Raw genomic sequence first — 19,995 nt, 5'->3', positions numbered from 1 at the left:
TCTACACGAAATAGTCACTACGGCCCAGCGTAAAGTCGTTGACTTCTTGGATGCGGTCTCCAAACTTGAACTGGTCTTCCGCCCAGGTATCCTGATGCGTGCGCCGGAAATCGGCGGCGCAGTGGCGCACCGTCGTCGAGATCGGCACGGGGTCGTCGGTATGCGGCGCAATCGTCTCGAGAATCAGCTCCGGCATCCAGTCCGGCACGTCGTACGGGAACGCGGCGACCAGGGCAGTGGCGCCAAGAAGCGCCGCATGCAGCGTGACTAGGTGTGTCTCGAACGACGGCGTACCGCGCTTTGGCACCGGCGTCGCCTGCACCACGCCTTCGAAACGCACACGGAGCGTATGCACGAGCGAGCGCTGCGAGCACCGTACAATGCCGGACAGCGTCGTAGCCGCCATCTCGCGCACTTCGAGGTGCTTGTCGGCAAGCAGGTCAAGCAGGAGCTGGATCACTTTTTCCACCGTGTCGTTTTCGAGATAAAAGAGGCTGAGTTAGAAGCGCGACGTACTTTTGGAAATAGACAATTTGCAAGAGCGGCAGGGCGTCGAGACGCGCGTGCCACGAATCGGTCGCATTCTCGACGATCGACAGGAGCTGCAGCACGAGCGGGCGCGCCTGTGCCGCGGAAAAAGGATGCGAGACGACCTTGATCAGCACCGCCTTGGCAATCGCCGACAGTTCGGGATTATCGCGCAGCTGGTACATGGCAAAGAGGTCGGGGAGCAATGGGATCACCTCGCTGGCCATCGGTCCGAGGCGGTGATCGTCCAGACTCATCGAGATCCAAAACGCACCCGTCATGGCCGCACGGTCGTACAGCGAAGTGCCTTGAGCACTGGGAACACGCTCTGTGCGCCACGCTTGCAGGTTCTGCGAGAGCTGCTCACACCGCGCCCCGAGGCCGTCCAGATGGCTGAGGAGTGAGCCGTACTCGCTCGCGCTCGCCTCGAGGAACGCATCGACGCTCGCAAACGAGGGCTGGGCCTGTGCATACTCGAGCTCGACGAGGCCCTCGCCAATCGCCTTGCGTACTTCTTGGTAATCGTGTCCGAACTGCGCAAAGAAGCGCGCACGCACATCGGCAGCGCCCCATGCCGTAAACTTGTGCTGCAACGAGCGCAGCGCACTCGCGAGCAGCTGCTGTGCATGCGCCTGCTCAAGTGGGCTGCGCGACTCGCTCGCGAGACTCGACTCGGCATGCTGCGTGATAAACTGCAGTAAACTCCGTGCACGGCGCGGGTCGCGATTCTTGAAAATATACTCGACACACATCTGCCACGACGGCTGGCTGTCCGGCGTGCACTCGACGAGGACACGAGGCATCCACTCGTCGCACCACGTACGCAGACGGTCCTGGTCACGCAGCGGCCAGTGCTTGGCGCCACGGAACGCACTGCTCACCAGCTCAGCCGCTGCACGGTGCTTGTGGCGGTCGCGCTCGGCAACCAGCCCGGCGACGGCAGGCCGTACAGGATCGAGGAGCGACACGCCCAGCATCTGGAAGAGCGATTTGATAAACGTCGTCGTCTCTGCCGAAAGATAGTCGCGGTCCATCTCCTGCGCAAGGTGCCCGACAAACGTATCCCACCACGCTTGCGTGAGCGACGACTGGACTGCAGCCAGCGCCGCTACCGAGCCTTCCTCCCAGGCGACCGGCGCGCGGTCTTCTGGTGGCGCAAGGTAGTACTCGTCCTCCGTACCGCGCGCGAGCCACCCTTGGAAGGCCTTGTCGCGCAGCTGCGAGGATGGTGTAAGCGGCTCGGCAAACGCAGCGAGCCGCGCTTGTACCGCCTCGGGCGCGGTGTTCAGAGGCTCGCGCTGCTTGAGAGGGTGCTGCGTCTGCTCAGTAAAGAGGTGTTCACCATCCGCAAGCGAGCGCAGCTTGACGAGGTACAAAAGCCGCGCAAGCGCTTGCTGTGCGTGCTTGCGCATGATGGGGTTCGCCGACACGCTCTCAGTGGCAAAGTATGCTGCGAGGTCCGCACGCAGCGACACATCGTGGCGTAGGAGCTGGCGTAGCGCACGCAACGCAAAGATGGCAAAGGCCCAATGCGTTGTTGGTGCTTGAGCAAACTGCAGTACGTCGTCGACAAACGCCGTGTGCTCCTTCTCCGTATGGGCCACGCGCTCGGCACGCGCGTTCCGTGCCGCTTCGAGGACGGCAGAAGGGGTGCGGTCCGTCGCAAACGGCGCCACAGCCGCAGCCGCCTCGGCAAGAGGCGGCGTAGGGAATTGGGCTGTACGCAGTGCCGGCTCGTTTAGACGGCCGACCTCGTCGTTGAGCACGCCACGCACGAGCTTTTGGATGCTCGGCTTCGCATGATCAATGTGCAAGAGCGCCATGAGCACCGAGCGCGTGAAGCGTGCATTGCGCACGACAGTGCGTGCATAGCCTTTGTTCGCAAGCACATAAAGTGCACCCTTCACCTGGTCATCAGCGACGCCGGGCCGGAGTGTCTCGAGGACCTTGGGCAAACACAGCGCACGCGAGCCGTCGTAGGCGATGCAAACGCTGGCAAAGGTTGACTGCGCCATCTTGCGGATCGCGACATAGTTTGAGAGGCACAAACCGAGCAGCTGCTTGGTCAAGGCATCGGTGCGAGGAGTACGCAAAGCAAATGCATTCCGAATGCGCAGGCGCGACAGGTGGTACAGCGATGCACGGCGTAGCCAGAGGGTGCGGGGATACGCCTGCTGCTTCGGCCATGTCCGTCCAATTGTACGGAAAAACGTGACAGACTTGGCGAGGCCGCGCAGCTCGTCGGGGTTGTAGCCCGACTGCACGAGGAACGTGCGCAGCGAACGCACCAGAAGCTTGGCGGCATCGATTTGGTCCTCTGCACCAGTCGTGTGCATGTCCTGCGCCGCGTGCAGCAAAACGTCGCCAAATGCTGCCTGGAAAGAGGCGACATCGGTGTGGCGCGCGTCGGTACGGTCCAGAGGGTACCCCGAAGCCAACGGAATCGGTGTCGGCAGGAACGACGCAGCCGCATCGCCAAGGTCCGACGGGAACGGCTGCAGATCCGTCGGCGTACCTGCTTCAGGTTCCGCGAGCGCCGCAAATGCCGCGTACGAGAAGCGCACCAGGAGGAGGTGCCGGCAAAAGTCATTGTACCACGCCTTGTCGCGCACGCTTTCACTTTGAAGCTTTTCGAGTGCAGAAAGTGCTGGGCGGACGACTGTGCGCAATACATCAAGTGCCATCGCGATCTCTGCATCGCTCGGCGTGTGCCAGTCAATGTGTACCTGCGAGAAGGTATACAGCTTGCCCCATGCGCGATGCGAGTTGCGCTGGAACTCGGGCGAGTTCCACTCGTCGGGGTTGACGAACCGCTGCTCCTTCGGATAGATGCTAACCAGCGAAAAGATGAGGCGCTGAATGAGTTTGGCGCTGAGCATATAGCCACGCTCGGCAAAGCATGAGCGCGACAAGAGCGCACACGTCTCGAGAAGCGCGTCCCGGTGCGCAAGCAAATTCTCACCCGCAAACATAAGCGCGCCATTCAGCATCGAAATGTGCCAGTGAAGCGCCGTATCCTGCGCGAGTGGCAGGCTCGTAGACGTCGTGCGTGTCGACGAGGCGCCGTGCGCGAGCTCAAGAGCAATGCGTTCGCAACACATCGGTACGACCCGCTTGAGGACCGCCGCGCTGTCTGCACGCGCAAAGCAGCCGATCAACGATCCGACAACCTTGACGCCGCTCGCGGAGATGGTCGTCTGGCAGTATTCCAGCACAATTTCGAGAGTACGTGCAAAGAGGCTAGGACTCAGCGAGCTGCAGAATACATCGCACGTCGCAATCATCGTGTTCAAAACCATTTCCTCGTTCTTTTCACCAATACGTCCGCTCTTGCCCTCGTCCGGCAGGTTGTCGACGAGGTGCAGCACGCGGCGGATAAACGCAGTGCACCAGCCATCGAGTTCGGCCGTGGCGAGGCGCAGGGCATAGTCTTCTTCGCCCCGTGTCGTAGTGGTCTCGTCGTCCACGGCGCACGGCTCATTCGCATCGATGGCCTCGTCGCCCATTTCGCCACTCAGGTCGTCGACTCGGATGGTCAGCGTCGCCGAGAGGACAAACATGCATGTGCTGATCGTCTTCATGGGATCGTTCATGTCAATGCCAGGCAAGCACAGATGCAAGAGCGGCGCAAGGTTCTTGGCCCCAGCAGGGTAGATCTGGCGCGAGACCATCGGCTGAGAAAGCGCAGCTAGCGCCGAGATGACCGATGCAGTGCGGTGCGTCGTCTCAAGCGCCTCGAGCGAGTTGAACGATCGCTGAAGCACGGCGGGAATGATCAGCTCGGGCTGCAGGTACGACATGCGCTTAAGGCTCGTCTGCGCAGCCAGGATTGTCAGCGGGTCCTTGGAAAACATGCTCAGCAAGCACACGGTCCGTAGCGTGCGCACAAACTCGCGCTTGATCTCGGGCGTGAGGCGGAAGGCGGGGGGGGTCTTGCAGTCACTCCGCTCTTCTTCCTTGCAGCGCTGTGCGAATTCCCAAGTCAGATGCTGCACGAAGTTGGACAGCTGCACCTGCCATACGCCCCAGTTGGAGGGGTGGAAGTAACTCTCGGTCGCCTGCACAAACTTGGCGAGTTGGTCGAGCGCCTTGCATCCGGCGAGGTAGGTCTGCTGCGGCGCGACTTGCAGCGGCGCCGTGGCACTTGAATGCGGGGCATCGGCTTGCCCAAGTGCAGGCGCATCGGGCGCCATACTGTAGACCAGCAGGACGGCAAACGAGTGCAGACGGTCGCTCGGCTTTTTCATGCGCAGCGTCTGGCTCGTTGCGAGTGCGTCAGCACCGGTACGGACGGTGGACGACTGTGCCATGAGCGTCGCATTAGCAGCCTTGTTCGCACCGACCGGCAGGCCGGCGGATCGCAGGCACTTCGACATGATCAGTGCAAACTGCGCATCGGTAAAGATACCCGTCTCTTGCCAGAGCCGCGGCTTGTCTCCGGGCGCAAGCTCACCAGGCTCGGTCAAGTGGTGCTCGGCAAGGCGGGCGAGGTGATCCAGCATTTGGTCGTCAAAGAGCGACGACTTGAATGTCTCCCACAGGCGAAACATGGCCGGCAGCCAGCTCTGTGGCTCAGCAAGAGGCAAAAAGTGCACAAGGAGTGCCTGCGTCGCAATCACCGAGTTCAGGTCGCCGCCGTCCATCTGGGGGAGGACCGTTTGGAGCATCGCATGCGCTTCACGCGCAGGGAAAAAGCGCTGGGCATACTCGGCCAGGTCTAGCAGTACATTGCTCACGCCGGTGTTGGTCACTTTACGACCCTTGTGAAAGATTTGGCCGGCGAGTGCGTCGTACAATGGCCGCCACGGCAGCTCGAGGTCGGCAATATCAATCTCGCGTTTGGGGCTGTGTGAGCAGAGCAACGTACCGCAAGAGACGTATCGCCATGCTACCCGCCACCTCTGTCACACGAGGATCAAGCGACGACATGACGGTCAGCTCGTAGTACATGCGCGCGAGCTTGGCGCGCCATTCGCGTTTTACGGGGTATTTCAGGGACAAGAGGCATTGGAGGTACTGGTTCCAGCGAACAAGGCCCACGTCAAAGTCGTGCAGTTCAATGCAGTCGAGCAGTTTTCCGATGGTCGCTGCAAGACGCCGGTCAAACTCTTCTTGCGTCTCGCATGCATAGGGAAGACTGTTGGGATAGGTGTGCGCAACGTCCTTGCCATGGGGCGTCGACTCGCCGGACTCGAGCACGACGCCATTCTCTTCCTCTTCGGCATCGAGCTCATCCACGGCCTCGAGGTCAACAAAGTCTAGCTCATCCATCGTGCGACACGTCAACTGAGGAAACACTGACGCGTCGCGGGGGAAGATCCAAGTGGAGCAGCCGCGTCATCGATCCCAATCACGCTTACTAAAGTCCATAACGGTTCACCAACGCTACCAAACACAAGCTAAGAGAAAACAAGTTTGCTAAATGTTACGCGAGCAACACTAAATGTTGCCCCATCACATAGTAGTACATAGAATGCTGGATCTAATCATCGTGGGCATTCAGACCACTGTACCGGCAGCGCCAGGTTAAGGCATTAGGACCGGACAGGGCATATGAATCAGTGCAGCCGATTAGGCCTTCGCAGCGGGAGCGTCGTACGAGGGCGGCGAAGCACCGTTCTCTCCGGTCTCACCGTTTTCGCCCTCGCCAGCCTCCTTGGCGGCACCACCGTCGCCATTGATGTCATCACGCTCGTTGATGATCTCATCGAGCTCCTCAGCGCTGAGGTGAGGCGTGGTGAGCGACAGGTAGGTCGCGGTGGTCATGAAGCGCGAGGCCTTCCAGAAGCCATCACGGTGGGCGTCGGCAAAGAACAAGTCCATCTCCTCCAGACCACGCTGCTTCGTCTCGGGGAAGAAGGCGTACACGAACGGAATGAACATCATGTTGAAGGCACCGAACATGGTGAAGGTGTGGTTGCGGAGGTTCTTGAAAGCAGGGGGCGAAATCATGACGACAGTAAAGTTCCAGATCCAGTTCGTGCAAGTTGACAGGGCAACGGCCGGAGCACGAATACGGATAGGAGTAACCTCCGGCGGGTACAGCCAAGTCATACCGAGCCAGCCGAACGACCAAGGGATGAAGTACAAGTAGATGAACGCCTCGGCGACCTTACCGTAGGTGATGAATTGCTCCTTGGGCAACTTCATGTCATTGCCCTGCATGACCTTGTAAATCATACCCGACATAATAGCAAAGCAGACCGCCATGGCAAAGGCACACCAGATCATCAGAGGACGACGACCAGCAACATCAATAACAAAGACGGCAACAGCAGCGGCAACGAAGTAAATGACACCGCTACCGCAGACAAGCAGACGGGTTGGAATATCGTCCGAGTTAACCATCTGGAACACCGTGTTGGCGTAGTAGGTCAAGTTGTTAATACCAGTAAGCTGCTGGAACATCTGGGCAGTGCATCCAATCAGCACACGGTACAGGTTCTGCTCAGGGCCCATCGTGAAGATCTCGCTGATCTTGAAAGCACCCATCGCAGTCTCCTGCTTGTGAATCGCATCCACAAGCTGCTGGAGCTCGGCGTTGACCTCGTAGTCATCCTCAGGGCGGTCACGCACGCGCGAAATAACGTGGCGGGCTTCGTCGACCATACCCTTTTTGACGAGCCAACGGGGCGACTCGGGAATGAAGAAGATACCGAGAAGCAGAACCAGGGCGAAAGCAGCTTGGAACGCGATCGGGAAACGCCACTGCACACTGTTCCAGCGGAAGAAGTAGAAACCGAAGTCGATCCAGTACGAAATCATAACACCACCAGCGAGCAGAGCACCCTCAATAAACACGAGGAAACCACGGTTCTTGGCCTTGGAAAGCTCAGACTGAAGCATGGGAATCGTAGCAGTGTCGAGACCGTTGCCAATACCGGCAATAACACGGCCAACAGTGAAAGCAGGGAGACGGTCGTGGGCAACCATGATAATGGTACCAATGATCATAATCGTCGAACCAATGGCAACCGAGCTGCGGCGACCAAGCTGATCACCCTTCCAGAGCACAATAATCGAACCGATCAGGGCACCAAGCTCGTAGCAGCTGACAATGGCACCCTGGACGTTGGAGTCGAACTGATCACTGTCCAGGTAGATCCTACCGTCGGCGTACCACTGTTTTTGATCGACCTGTTCGTACTTGGCGATTTGAGGCATAGTACCAGCCATCATGGGCTCCTCAATGAGGGCCGACATGACACCTTGGTCATAACCGAAGAGAAGGAAACCACAGCCACAGACAAAGGCAATGAGCACCGTCAGCGAGGTGCCGCGGATATACTCAGCACCCGGGAATTGCGGGAGCTGAAACATGGTCGCGGAAATGTGTTTACACCAAGCAACAACTCAAGATAGCCTCAACTTGTAGAGCAATTCTACCAAGTCGGGTGCAACGGGAGAAGATGTAATGCGGATGTGTTGTACTTATATACTGTATGGGGCATTTTCATTCTTTTCTCTCCTCTCCTCCCTGGATTGGGCCAACTGGGTGGTGCATGCGGAGGGCGGATGTTCATGCAAAACAACAGCGATGTGCTGCGGCAATCATGCATGCCTAGCGTCCCAACGTTCGAGGGCCTAAATCGCGTGAAACTGCCAGCGCTCTGGCAGAAGCAGGGCCAAGACACGAACCACTCATTTGATTGGACGGCAAAAGTTGTCTCCGCAAACGCCGGTCCCGAAAAACCGGGATTTCCGATTATGTTTTTTGATTTTTTTTTGAGAGTCCTGCAAGTCATCTTGGCTGCCGCAGCCTCCACTCGGTTCCCGGCGTAAGAAGAGCGATGAATAGGATATATGATCACAGGTTGACGTCATAGTAGACTTGCCGCAGCAATCGGCGGAGGCTAAAATTCTCTCGCGCCCGTAAATTTAGTAAAGATGATCCAAAGCTAGTTTTATTGCACCCGATGCCTATTGTTTGGGACGGCGCCCCAACGCCGTGGCTTGGCGCTCGTCGCATGCAGATGTATTTTCGGACGCTATTCCGTTCCGTTGGTTAACACGAGGTGGATGGGGCGGCGGCGTCTAATTTCCGCAGCTGAAGATCTTGCGCCGCCTCTTTGGTCTTGCAGATTGTGGGGAATTTATGCTACTTTGTAAACATGTCAGATGCCTTGTACCAATTCTCCCATTACAAGTTCCGTGCCCACTGTATAGACTGGTAGGGACGTTCGCATGGATTTGCTTTTGCCGTGTGCCCACCACGGACTGCGCTACACGCTGCGCCGCGCGCTATCACGGCCTGCACAGACGCCATGATTAGTCATCATGACATAGAAAAGTCCTTAATTGCGGCATGTGCATATCCCCCAGCCCTTTGGAATCGCTGCCTTTTGCGTGTCATCCGCAATGAAGCTAGTGTCGCCCTTGAGCGTCTGGGCGATTGCGTCCGCTATGGCGGGAATTGGCGTGATGGCGACAGACTCTGCTGACCTGATTATGGCTAGCACACCGAACACGACGCTGGAGCGCCGTGGAACGAAGCAAATGGGCAAGCACAGCGGTTTCTCGGGAACCGCGACGTGGTACGACGTGGAGACTTGGGAGGCTGGGTACGTGCGTCAATCTAACCTAGTGCATGTGGTCAGGACATTGATAACGATATGCACATTGTAGCGCTCAACGAGCCCATGTACGGCGACCTGGACTCGCGCTCGAGCTGGTGCGGCAAGGAGATCATGATTGCCAACGGTCTCAAGACTGCGCGTGCCAAGATTATGGATGCGTGCCCCGAGACGCAGCAGTGCCACCACGGTTCGCTCGATATGAGTATGTCGCTCTTCCAAGTCTTTCACGATTTGAAGCTCGGCGTCTTTCCCATTACGTGGTGGGTGATTGACGGCGACGGCGGTGATAGTGGCGGCAGCGGCGGCGGCAGCAGCAGCGGCGGCGGCAGCAACAATGGCGGCAACAATGGAGGCAACAATGGAGGCAACAATGGCGGTAACAATGGCGGTAACGATGGTGACGACAATGGCAGCAGCAGCAGCAGCAGCAACAACAACAACGGCAACAACGGCAACAATAACGGCAGTAACGGTGCCAAGTCGACCGCGTCCAGGTCGTCTGCCTCGAAGTCGTCCGCGTCCAAGTCGTCGGCCTCTGCCTCGCATGCTTCCTCGCTGGATGCACAGGCGTCCGCATCCAAGGCGTCCAAAGCATCGGCCGCGTCGTCCTCGTCGGCGTCGGCTGTGTCGGCTGCCTCTGCGGCCGCGTCGCGCCACTCGGCATCGCGTGCGTCGGCCGCGAGTGCCTCGAGTGCGTCGGCGTCCAAGTCGAGCGCAAGCAGCTCGACGTCGAGCTCGACGAGCTCCTCGTCCAGCTCTAGCTCGTCCTCGACGAGCTCCTCGTCGAGTGACACCGCCTCGAGCACTGGTAATGCCGGCTCCACGGCCCCTGGTCTCGGCACTGGCGGCTCGAGCAGCGATGACCCGCAGGCCGGGAACTTGCAAAACTTTGTCAAGGTGTTGAACGGCATGTCCATGCTGGTCCATGCAGCCGCCCAAAACTAATCCCTGTATCTTAGTTCGTAGGTCTTTTTGTCATCCGAATTTCCTTGTGGAGGTCATCATGGCGCGGCTTCCGCGGGCTGTTGAGCAGATCCTGACCGCGTACCTGACGGGCGCGATTGCGCAGCGCGTACGTCTCTGTGCTAATGTAGCTGAGCCGCTCTCCCGCCGTGCTTCGCGCGACGGACCGAATTTTGCACGAGTGGGATACGCTCCCCCAGCGGATGCAAGGCAAGCCGGTGCCTTATACACCACGCACCTTTGACGAGTACGAGACAGTGACACAAGAAGGTAGGTATTGGCTCTGACACAGACCACGGCGAGCCACATGACGAGCCGTCGCCCTTTCCTTTGTCGGGCAAGTACAGCGGCCAGGATGCCGACCTAAAAAAGGCGCGGTCTACGAACGCCACCGCCTCTCGTGCGCCCGAGTCACCGCCCAGCGACGAGCGCGCTTCTCCACCCCCCAAAGAACCTTTGGACCCAGTTGCGGACGAGATCCGCGCGCTACAGGAGAAACTACGGCGTCCTAAGTAATTTACGCGCCGAGCTGCAGCGCTTGCCAGTCGGCGAGACTGCCGCGCGTCGCAGGGCGGGCGCGGTGCGCCGCCTTTTCTTGCGGCTTGTCGGTCGGCGTGCCGTATCCACCGCCGCCCGGCGTGTGGATAATGATGCGGTCGCCTGCACCGAACTTGGTCGTGTTTTTGCCGCCGAGGTTGATGATGCGCGGCGGGACGACGCCCTCGTCGTTGGCCGGCACGAGGTCGCCGTCGGCCTCGCGGCGCTGCTTGACCCAGAGGTTGAGCCCGCTCTTGGCATCGCTGCCCCCCTCGAGGCCGTATGGCTGAAAGACGCGGCGCTCCGAGAGGATGCTGACCTGGATACCCGGCTCGAGGAACTCAATGTCGCGAATCACGCCATCGCCGCCCTTGTACTTGCCGTCGCCGCCCGAGCCCTCGCGCAGGCCAAACTGGCGCAGGTACACCGGGTAGCGGCGCTCAAAGATTTCAGGATCGGTGATGCGGGTGTTGGTCATGTGGGTATGCACACCGCTGGTGCCGTGCCACGTCGGACCTGCGCCCGAGCCGCCGGCAATGGTCTCGTAGTAGCCAAAGCCCTCGACGTGGTTGCCCTCGGCGTCCTGGCCACCCGTGCCAAACGTGAGGTTGTTGGTGTCGCCCTGGGATGCGGCCACCGCTTTGAACGCACGGAAGACGACGTCGGTGATGCGCTGGCTGGTCATGACGTTGCCGCCGACCACCGCCGCGGTCTCCGAAGGCGAGAGGAGCGAGCCCTTGGGAATGCGCACGTCGATCGGCGCGAGGCAGCCCTGGTTCAGCGGAATGTCGTCCGAGACCATGCAGCGCAGCGAGTAAATGATCGCACTGAACGCGACCGAGCGCGGGCAGTTGAAGTTGGCGTTCACCTCCGGACCGGTGCCCTCAAAGTCAAAGATGGCCGAGCCCTCCTTGGGATCGATTGTCACACGGAGCTCGATCGGCGTGCCGTCGTCCATAAAGTCGATGGCGTGCAGCTCGTTGGACTTTTGCTGCTCGGCGACACGGCGCAGCAGGTTACGCACGGACAGCTCGGCATTGTTGCGAATGTGGATCATGTAGTCCTGCACCGTCTTGAGGCCCCACTCCTCGACCAGGTCCTGGATCAGGAGGATGCCCTTGTGGTTCGCCGCGATCTGCGCCTGCAGGTCCGACTCGACGTCGCGGAAGCAGCGCGTGCCCGAGCAGCCCGGGTACTTTGCCGGCTCATCGACCAGCAAGCGGACGAGCTCGTCGCGGTTGTACACGCCGTTGGACACGATCTTGAACGAGCGGATCTGCGCTCCCTCTTCAAAGAGCGTCTTGGAGGTCGGGGGCATCGATCCCGGGAGGATACCGCCAATGTCCGCGTGGTGACCGCGGCTCGCAGTAAAAAAGATGATCTCGTCCTTGTTGGGGGCAAAGACTGGGGTGATGCAAGTGATGTCGGGCAGGTGGCTGCCGCCGGCCACCGGGTGGTTCGCGAGCACCACGTCACCCCGAGAAAACTTGCCTTGACCCAGCTCGTGCATGTGCTCGACCTGGTACTGCACTGCAAAGCTCATCGACCCCAGATGCACGGGAAGGTGGGGCGCGTTGGCAATCAGCGAGCCATCGGGGGCAAAAATCGCGCACGAGAAGTCCAGACGCTCCTTGATGTTGGTCGAAATGGATGTCTGTTGCAACGAACGGCCCATAGACTCGGCCACAGCCATAAATCGGTTTGCAAACAGCGACAGCAGGATTGGGTCCACAGCACTCATGGTTATTACAAGCTGGGGTTAATACGACCCGCGCGCATATGTGGAGAAGCACGTGGCGCCCCACTCCGATCGGGTGCTGGCGGCGCGGTGTTGCGGCGAGATTGCCTGCGCGACGCCGATGCCGCTCCGACAGTGGAATGTGGGCGACGTCGTGGCATGGCTGCACGAGAGTAATTTAGGGCAGCATGCAGCGCTGTTCACAGATAATGATATAAACGGGTCCGCCCTGCTGCAGCTCGACCAGTCCAAGCTGAAGGAGATGGGCATTCCGAGCATGGGCGAGCGCCTGCGCATCGTCGCGGCGGTACGTGCGCTGCACAAGCGCTTGGTCGAGGCGAATGCACACCGGCAGCAGCCGACCTGGACCGATGCGCAGTTCGGTATCGCAGGGCATAATGCGCGCGCCAAGCCCAGCGGCGAGTGGCTCGTCGCGCCGCCCGAGCCCGAGGCCCATCGGCATCCATCGCCGGGGCCGAGCTACTCGAGTCACACGATGGCGCGGCACGAGTCGGATATCGGATCCCCGCTCTCGGCACGCACGCAGACACCGCTCGCACGCCACGCGTCGGCCGTCCCGCCAAGCGTGCGTAGGCCGAATACCGCGACCGGCATCTCGTCGGGGCCGTGGCCCATGGCGAGCACGCCGACGAGCATGGCAAGCACTGCGAGTCCAAGCGCACAGCAGACTGCGCGCCCACGGCGCCCGGCGACCTCCTCGTCGACCTCGCCGCAGAACGTCGGCTATGCCGTTGGGCGCGGCGCGTTTTCCGCGAGCGCCGCCGCCAAGCAGCGCGTCGCACAAATCAGCGCACCGTACAACCTGCGGCGGGGAGACTCGGAGTCGGACTCGGACAGCGCGCGCGACGCGGACGCCGTCTCGCCGGGCGTGCCGCAATTCAAGGGCGTGCGCAAAGCGCTTATCAAGTTCTTTGCCGAGGACGGCACCTCGCGTGTTGTCGACGTGAGCGAGTGCCACGACGCACACGAGGTGCTCGTGCGCGTCCTACGCAAGTTCGGTCTTCCCCAGGTCGGCGCGGAACTCGAGTCGGTGACCTACATGAACCCTTACGCGATGGCCATGGCCGGCAGCGACGGCAAGCCCAAAGTCCTCTCTGAGAGCGAACTGATGACCGTGTGCAGCACGCCGCATGCATTCACGCCGGTGTGGCACAATGGCCTCCTTTTGATCGACACAACACTCCCACTTCCCGGCATCGCCGAGGGGGACATGACGATGCGCCGCGCATCCACCTTTAGTATTCTGTCCGGCCTCGGCGTCGAGAACTTACCGCCGGAGCGCTCGCCGCTCCCGACAAACACCGCGTCGTTCGCGCGGCGCGCCGCACGCCCGGCCGTCGCGATGGCCGCCGCCGCCGCCGATCCCCTCAAGGCGGGCACGCGTGTCCGGCGGCGCGTGCGCAACTTCTTTGGACAGCGGCCGCCGTCGGAGCTCATTAGCTCGCACCTTGCCGAGTACTTTCCCGAGACAGACAGCCGCGAGCTGCAGCGCCATTCGCGCGCGTCGCTTGGGGATATTTCGATGCTGCAGCTGTCGAGTGCGGCGAGCGCCTCGCCCAAGGAGTCCCAAACGCCGAGCGTGCCGCACTCGGCGCAGCCGCTCTCGCCGCGGTCGCCGTTGAGCCCGTCGTGGGCCGACGGCCGTGGCCTCCCGCCGATGCGGCGCTTTGCCCCCGAGGCCGCCGAGGAGGCGCAGCGTCCGGCGCCGCCGCCGCCGCCCACCGAGACGGTCGACGACGAGACGTCGAGTCTGGTCACTATGGACGAGATCACGCAGGATCTCGAAGAGCGCAATGCGATCGACATGGAGCCTGCTGGCCAGAGCTCCGTCATTGTCGACCAGGACGGCGTCCCGATCCCGGTGCACAGCCCCCGTGCGCGCGAGCCGAGCGAGCAGTCGCTCGCGTACGTCGAGACCGCGCCGCGGCCCCCCACGACTCCGGCGGCGACGCGCAGCGAGGGCGCAGAGACCGAGGCGGTCAAGCCGCGCATCCGCTGGCACAAGGGTGCACTGATCGGCGCCGGCTCCTTTGGCAAGGTCTTCCTCGGAATGAATGCCAAGACGGGTCTGCTGATGGCCGTGAAGCAAGTCGAGCTGCCGACAACCGACGAGGCGAATACGCAGCGGCGGCAGTACATGGTCGAGTCGCTCGAGTCGGAAATTGCTCTGCTCAAAACGATCCAGCACCCGAACATCGTGCACTACCTCGACTCGTACGCCGACGGCGAGTTTCTTAATATTTTCCTCGAGTACGTCCCGGGCGGCTCGGTGGTGGCGCTCTTGCGCAACTACGGCGCATTTGAGGAGCAGCTCGTGCAGAACTTTGTGCGCCAGATCCTCCAGGGTCTTCGCTTTCTGCACGCGCAGGCAATCGTGCACCGCGACATCAAAGGCGCCAACATCCTTGTGGACAACAAGGGTGGTGTCAAGATCAGCGACTTTGGCATCAGCAAAAAGGGCGAGAGCGGGCTGCTCGTCCAGGCCCGGGGCCAGCGGGGCATGCTGCAAGGCTCGGTGTACTGGATGGCGCCCGAGGTGGTGAAGCAGACCTCCTACACGCCCAAGGCGGATGTGTGGAGCGTCGGCTGCCTCGTCGTCGAGATGCTCACCGCGTTGCACCCCTGGCCCAAGCTCGACCAGATGCAGGCACTCTTCCAGATCGGCATGAGCAAGCACCCTGCGCTCCCAGACGACATTAGCGCGCCGGCGACCGACTTCCTAAAGGCGACCTTTGCCGTGCAGGAAGACGACCGGCCCAGTGCGGAACAATTACTGGAGCATGTATTTATCACGCAACTCACCCCCGACACGCCCGCCGAGGGTTTGTAGCGACGAAATCTATTTAGTCAAGCTTCTTGTCGGACGACTCGCCGCCCTTGAGCGCGCGGCGCGCGGCGCGGTTCTGCTGACCCTGGACGATCATCTTCTTCGGCTGAACGTCGGCAAAGAGCTTCCAGAAGAGCTCCGCGACGTAGCAGCCAGCCAGGTCGCCAAACATGGCGCCGAGGAGCTGGCGCATGTACGCGGGCTCCATCTTGGTGAGCTGCAGCCACTCGTTCAGCTCGGGGATCGCCTCGATCGCACCGAGGTACGCGACGCCGGTGGTGCCGAGCAGGCCCCAGTAGAGCACCTTGTTCTCCTGGATCGACTCGCGCCACGGGCGGCCAATGTAGTTTACGGCAAACGTCGACATGGTCTGCGACAGGCCGAGCAAAAAGACACCCGTGTTGAGCAGCGTCGGCGTAAACTTGCTGGTCGTCGAGGTGATGTCAAACTCCTCCGGCTGCACCGGCACCTCGAAGCCGAGCGTGATGCGCTGGATGTACAGCATCGACAGCACGTGGATCAGGGTCTGCGTAAGGATCGAGCCAAAGACATAGACGTTGATGATGTTGCTCACCGGGCGCTCCGGCGCAAGGTGGTCGATCGGCTTACCGCGGCTAATGCAGTAGAAGCACACCGAGGCCAGCAGGCTGCTCACCGTCAGCTGGTAGTCGCCAGAGCGGATACCGTCGAGGTGCTGCACACTCAGCGCGTACGCCTGGATCAGACAGTTCAGCGCAAGGATCTTGTACATCTGGATCGTGGCGACAAGCGTGCAGCGGCCCTGGCGGATGATGGAGCAGATTGCCGCAACGTTCGAGAGCTTGCTCGTGAAGGGCGCAGCGACACTCGCGTCGCCCAGACGGATCTGGGGCGGACCGTCCTCCTCGTCCTCGAGCTGGTTCATGGTCGAGGTGATCGCCGACAGGTCAAACTTCGCCACGGGGTTCGACGCGCGCTGCACAGTAAGCTGTCGCGCGGCCTTCTCGCGTGCGGCTTCGAGGTGGGGATAGGCCTCCTTCAGCGCAGCAGGAACCGGCGGCGGGAGCTGGCCCCAGCGCGCGGTCAGCGCGAGCTGCGACTCGTACACCTTCTTCTGGCGCTCGAGCATCTGGTGCTGCGCAATCTTCTTGAGGTCCTCCGGCGAGCCGTCGAGGAGCGCGACACCAATGTTGGCCATCTTCAGCGCACCGACATCGTTCGTACCGTCGCCGGCCATGAGCGTGATGTAGTTCAGCGACTTGAGCACGCTCAGCACAAGCTCCTTCTGGCTCGGCGAGACACGCGCATAGACACTCGTGTTCTCCACGAGCTCCTTGAGCGCCTCGGGCTTGTCCTCGTACATACGCAGCGCCGCACCAGTCACCACGACGTCGTACTCGTCAAAGAGGTGGCGGTGCAGGGGCGCGTTGACGTCCTGCTCGCGCGCGATCTCGTCGGTGGTCAGGCGCCAGACCAGGTCGTGTTCCTCGCCACCCTCGCGGCGGTCGAGCACAATGGCATCGCGCGACACAATCTCGACCTCCTCGGCAATGTGCACGGCGGTGAGCGCATTGTCGCCGGTGATCATCACGCAGCGGTGCGCCGAGTCATTCAGTTGGCGCAGCGAGTCGACCGCATCGGGCTTCAGGGGGCAGTGCAGCACGAGGAAACCGGCAAACTGCAGATCGCTCTCGACGTCCTCGCGCTTCAGCGTGCGCAGGCTGTTGGCATCGAGGTGGTCCACGTGCTTGTAGCCCAGGGCGATCACACGCGAGCCGCGGCGGGTGTAGTGGCGGTAGAGCGCGTCGTAGTTCGACGGGAGCGACTTGTACATCGGCTTAAGCGTCTCGGGCGCGCCCTTGACGCTCGCAAGCATCGTCTTCTTACCGCCGCCCAGCGAGATCTGGGCCACGGTCGACATACGCTTCAGTGCAGAAGAGAAGTGGAAGCGGAGGCGGATGTGCACGTTGTGGTGCGCCGGCGCGGGCGAGTCGGGCGTAGGCACGATATTGTCGCCCTTCTTGACGTCCCAGCCGATCGCCTCGACGGTGCGGCGCTCCATGGGGTCACCGACGACTTCATCGTCGACAATCACCAGAGCGTGTGCCGCAGCAAGCACGAGCGTCGTCTCGGGCGTCGCGTGCGTGACCGGCTCGAGGGTGTCGGGAACCTCCTTGGTACTGGCAGCGACCGAGCCAACGACACCCTGCACCTCGAGGTCCTCGCCGGTGATCGTGCCCGTCTTGTCGAAGCAGCACACATCGACGCGGCCCGCATACGGAATGCGGAAAGGCTCCGTGCAAAAGATGGCGTACTTGCCGAGGGCCACGAGCGACGCGTTGACGGCCATCGACAGCTCCATCGGCAGCTCCGCGGGAACGACCGACGTGATAATCAAGACACAGTGCAGCAAGAGCTTGCCCTTGGGGCGCTCCATCTTTAGGCCATTCACCCACACGTACGAGCTGGCGGCGACGGCAAAGACGAGCAAAAAGGCGATAAACACAAAGCTTTCCCAGTTGTTGGCCGTGACCTGGTTCTCGTTGGTAAAGACCATCAGACGCACGAGACGGCCCTGCGTCGTGCCGAAACCGGTGCGCAGCACGACACCGATCGCGCCGCCATCGGGCGGGGGCGCGACGCCCTTGACGCCATGGCCCGGCGAGACCTGGAGCGCCTTGGTACCGCCAAAGAGGCAGTGCAGGCGGTCCGTGTCCTGGTCGTCGAGCGTATCGGTTGTGTTGCGCTGCGCGATGCTTTCCTTCAAAAGCGGCGTGCTCTCACCCGAGAGCATCGCCTCGTTCACGATCGAGGAGCCCGAGAGGAGCAGCACGTCGCACGGGACCGCCGAGTCGGGCTTGGTGCGCACGACGCTCACCACGTCGCCAGGGAGCAAGTCCGACGTCGAAGTCTCGACCCACTTCTTGTTGCGGAACACATTCACAGTAAACGGCTGGATCGACATTGTGCGGAACTCGTTCAGGGTACGCTGGCGCTGGAAGACGACCGTGCATTCGAATGCGACCAAAGCAAAGAGGGAGAAGAGCGACGAGTACCAGTACTCATCGAGCATCCACAGACCCACACAGAAGATCTGGAAGACAAAGAAAGGCGCGACCGCATGCTCAAAGAACAGGTCCAAAAACTTGGGGACGGGAATCTCGAGCACGTTGTCACCGTACATCTTGCGCGCCTCCTTGACGCCGTCCGCATCCAGACCGTTGTTCGAAATAAAGTGCGAGAGCTTCGGATGCACGTCGGCAGGGTACAGCAGGCGGCGGAAGGTCGGCTCGCGGATGTCCGGCGAAGCAGTGATCGACGTGACCGGGGCCTGGGCGTCGGGCTGAGCGAGCACGTACTTGTCCGCCTGGTACACGAAAGAGTACTCATCGCGCTCACCCGCACGCTGGATGCGCTGAAGCGACACCATGCCGCCCTCACCCTTGTGCGCATGCGGCAGAATCCGCACGCGGTCCGCCTTTTCCAGGGACGAGGTCTGGGTTAGACGGGCAACGTACCGAGGTGCTGGTAATCATGGCACGAGCACGCACATCCCAGCGCGTCACCAAAAAGCTCAGCGCGTGTGCGGACACGAGCGAGACGATAAAGACAAACGTCCACTCCTCCGACTTGATGTACCGATCGTAGTCGCCATAGTAGGCATACGCAAGCAGCGGGTACAGGAAGAGGAACGGAAATACGTACAAATGGAGCAGCAGCGGACGCTGCTTGTGAAGCGTCACGCTCGCAATCTCATCGGACTGCACCGCGACTTTCCTGGAGTCAGCCAAGCGACCTACATCGTTGCACCACGTCACGGACGAACGGTTTAGTCAGCGATGCGAAAACCGCGCTTGGACCTAACCACAAAGATGAGCGCTGCGGGCGTGGTCGAGAAGCGGCCGGAAGTGCGGCCGCCGACGCCAAAACACTACCCATTCTGGCTTGGTGGTGTCGCGGCGTCGATTGCCGTGTGCTTTACGCACCCTCTGGACCTGACCAAGCTGCGCATGCAAAACTCGCCCGGCAAGACGACCACGTTGGGCCTGCTCCGCGACACGCTCAAAACAGAGGGCGTGCGGGGCCTGTACATTGGCCTATCCGCGAGCGTGCTGCGCCAAATGACATATTCGCTTACACGGTACGTCGCTCGACTGACCCAGATTTGCGGCGTACGAAAAAATCAAGGAGTACATGCTCTCAGGGCAGAACGCCAAGGTTTCGGTATGGACGACAATTAGCGCGGCTGGCCTCGCCGGTGCTGCGGGCGGCTTTGCGGGCAACCCGGCCGACGTGATCCTCGTTCGCATGACCGGCGACCTCTATCGCCCGGCCGACCAGCGCTTCAACTACAAGGGCGCAGCAGACGGACTGCTTCGCATCACGCGCGAAGAGGGCATTTCGTGCCTCTTCCGCGGTATCGCACCCAATATGGTGCGCGCGACGCTCATGAACTCGTCGCAGCTTGCTTCGTACGTGCCTTTTCTCACCCAGTTATGACTTTTTCAAGGACCTGCTCCGGTCGACCGGCCTCTTTTCGCCGGCCTCGCTGCCCCACTACCTGTGCTCCTCGCTCCTGGCAGGAACAGTAGCAACGACCATCTGCTCTCCGGCAGATGTGATTCGCGCACGCATGATGAACACAAAGGGGAACGAAAGCGGGCTGCCGCAGCTCGCCAAGGCACTCAAAAACGAGGGACCCATGTTCCTCTTCCGCGGCTGGGTGCCGTCGTGGATGCGCCTCGCGCCACAAACCGTCATCCTGCTCACAGTGCTCGAGGAACTGCGTGCCTTGATCGATTACATACGCAAAGATTAATCAAACA

General features: G+C 61.1%; 8 protein-coding genes across 8 annotated transcripts; 4 read left to right on the top strand and 4 right to left on the bottom strand.

Annotated features, from left to right (window-relative positions):
• Nucleotide 1: 1 nt before the first annotated feature.
• Nucleotides 2-5,799, bottom strand: BLM3 (Proteasome activator BLM10; the record flags this gene model as incomplete). Its single annotated transcript, XM_060264105.1, has 3 exons — nt 2-494; nt 517-5,373; nt 5,396-5,799. 3 exons carry the CDS (start codon nt 5,797-5,799, stop codon nt 2-4), a joined length of 5,754 nt encoding a protein of 1,917 aa, XP_060120088.1.
• Nucleotides 5,800-6,099: 300 nt separating this feature from the next.
• MJAP1_000132 (uncharacterized protein) lies at nt 6,100-7,848 on the bottom strand (the record flags this gene model as incomplete). The annotated part of the gene is made up of 1 exon (XM_060264104.1): nt 6,100-7,848. The coding sequence occupies one exon, from the start codon at nt 7,846-7,848 to the stop codon at nt 6,100-6,102; it is 1,749 nt and encodes a 582-aa protein (XP_060120087.1).
• A 1,038-nt stretch (nt 7,849-8,886) lies between these two features.
• MJAP1_000131 (uncharacterized protein) lies at nt 8,887-10,049 on the top strand (the record flags this gene model as incomplete). The annotated part of the gene is made up of 2 exons (XM_060264103.1): nt 8,887-9,089; nt 9,113-10,049. The coding sequence occupies 2 exons, from the start codon at nt 8,887-8,889 to the stop codon at nt 10,047-10,049; spliced, it is 1,140 nt and encodes a 379-aa protein (XP_060120086.1).
• Nucleotides 10,050-10,107: 58 nt separating this feature from the next.
• Nucleotides 10,108-10,583, top strand: MJAP1_000130 (uncharacterized protein; the record flags this gene model as incomplete). Its single annotated transcript, XM_060264102.1, has 3 exons — nt 10,108-10,176; nt 10,199-10,337; nt 10,360-10,583. The coding sequence occupies 3 exons, from the start codon at nt 10,108-10,110 to the stop codon at nt 10,581-10,583; spliced, it is 432 nt and encodes a 143-aa protein (XP_060120085.1).
• A 1-nt stretch (nt 10,584) lies between these two features.
• On the bottom strand, nt 10,585-12,345 carry MJAP1_000129 (5-oxoprolinase (ATP-hydrolyzing); the record flags this gene model as incomplete). Its single annotated transcript, XM_060264101.1, has 1 exon — nt 10,585-12,345. The coding sequence occupies one exon, from the start codon at nt 12,343-12,345 to the stop codon at nt 10,585-10,587; it is 1,761 nt and encodes a 586-aa protein (XP_060120084.1).
• A 118-nt stretch (nt 12,346-12,463) lies between these two features.
• On the top strand, nt 12,464-15,193 carry STE11 (mitogen-activated protein kinase kinase kinase; the record flags this gene model as incomplete). Its single annotated transcript, XM_060264100.1, has 1 exon — nt 12,464-15,193. The coding sequence occupies one exon, from the start codon at nt 12,464-12,466 to the stop codon at nt 15,191-15,193; it is 2,730 nt and encodes a 909-aa protein (XP_060120083.1).
• A 13-nt stretch (nt 15,194-15,206) lies between these two features.
• On the bottom strand, nt 15,207-19,108 carry SPF1 (putative cation-transporting ATPase 1; the record flags this gene model as incomplete). Its single annotated transcript, XM_060264099.1, has 4 exons — nt 15,207-18,665; nt 18,688-18,946; nt 19,030-19,048; nt 19,102-19,108. The coding sequence occupies 4 exons, from the start codon at nt 19,106-19,108 to the stop codon at nt 15,207-15,209; spliced, it is 3,744 nt and encodes a 1,247-aa protein (XP_060120082.1).
• A 71-nt stretch (nt 19,109-19,179) lies between these two features.
• On the top strand, nt 19,180-19,988 carry MJAP1_000126 (uncharacterized protein; the record flags this gene model as incomplete). Its single annotated transcript, XM_060264098.1, has 3 exons — nt 19,180-19,310; nt 19,333-19,641; nt 19,664-19,988. 3 exons carry the CDS (start codon nt 19,180-19,182, stop codon nt 19,986-19,988), a joined length of 765 nt encoding a protein of 254 aa, XP_060120081.1.
• Nucleotides 19,989-19,995: the final 7 nt, after the last annotated feature.

The sequence above is a fragment of the Malassezia japonica genome, chromosome 1 (assembly GCF_029542785.1).
Source record: "Malassezia japonica chromosome 1, complete sequence".
In the NCBI taxonomy this organism is placed as follows: Eukaryota; Fungi; Basidiomycota; class Malasseziomycetes; order Malasseziales; family Malasseziaceae; genus Malassezia; species Malassezia japonica.
Note: the sequence above shows the minus strand (reverse complement) of the source record. Positions and strands in the feature narration are given on the sequence as shown.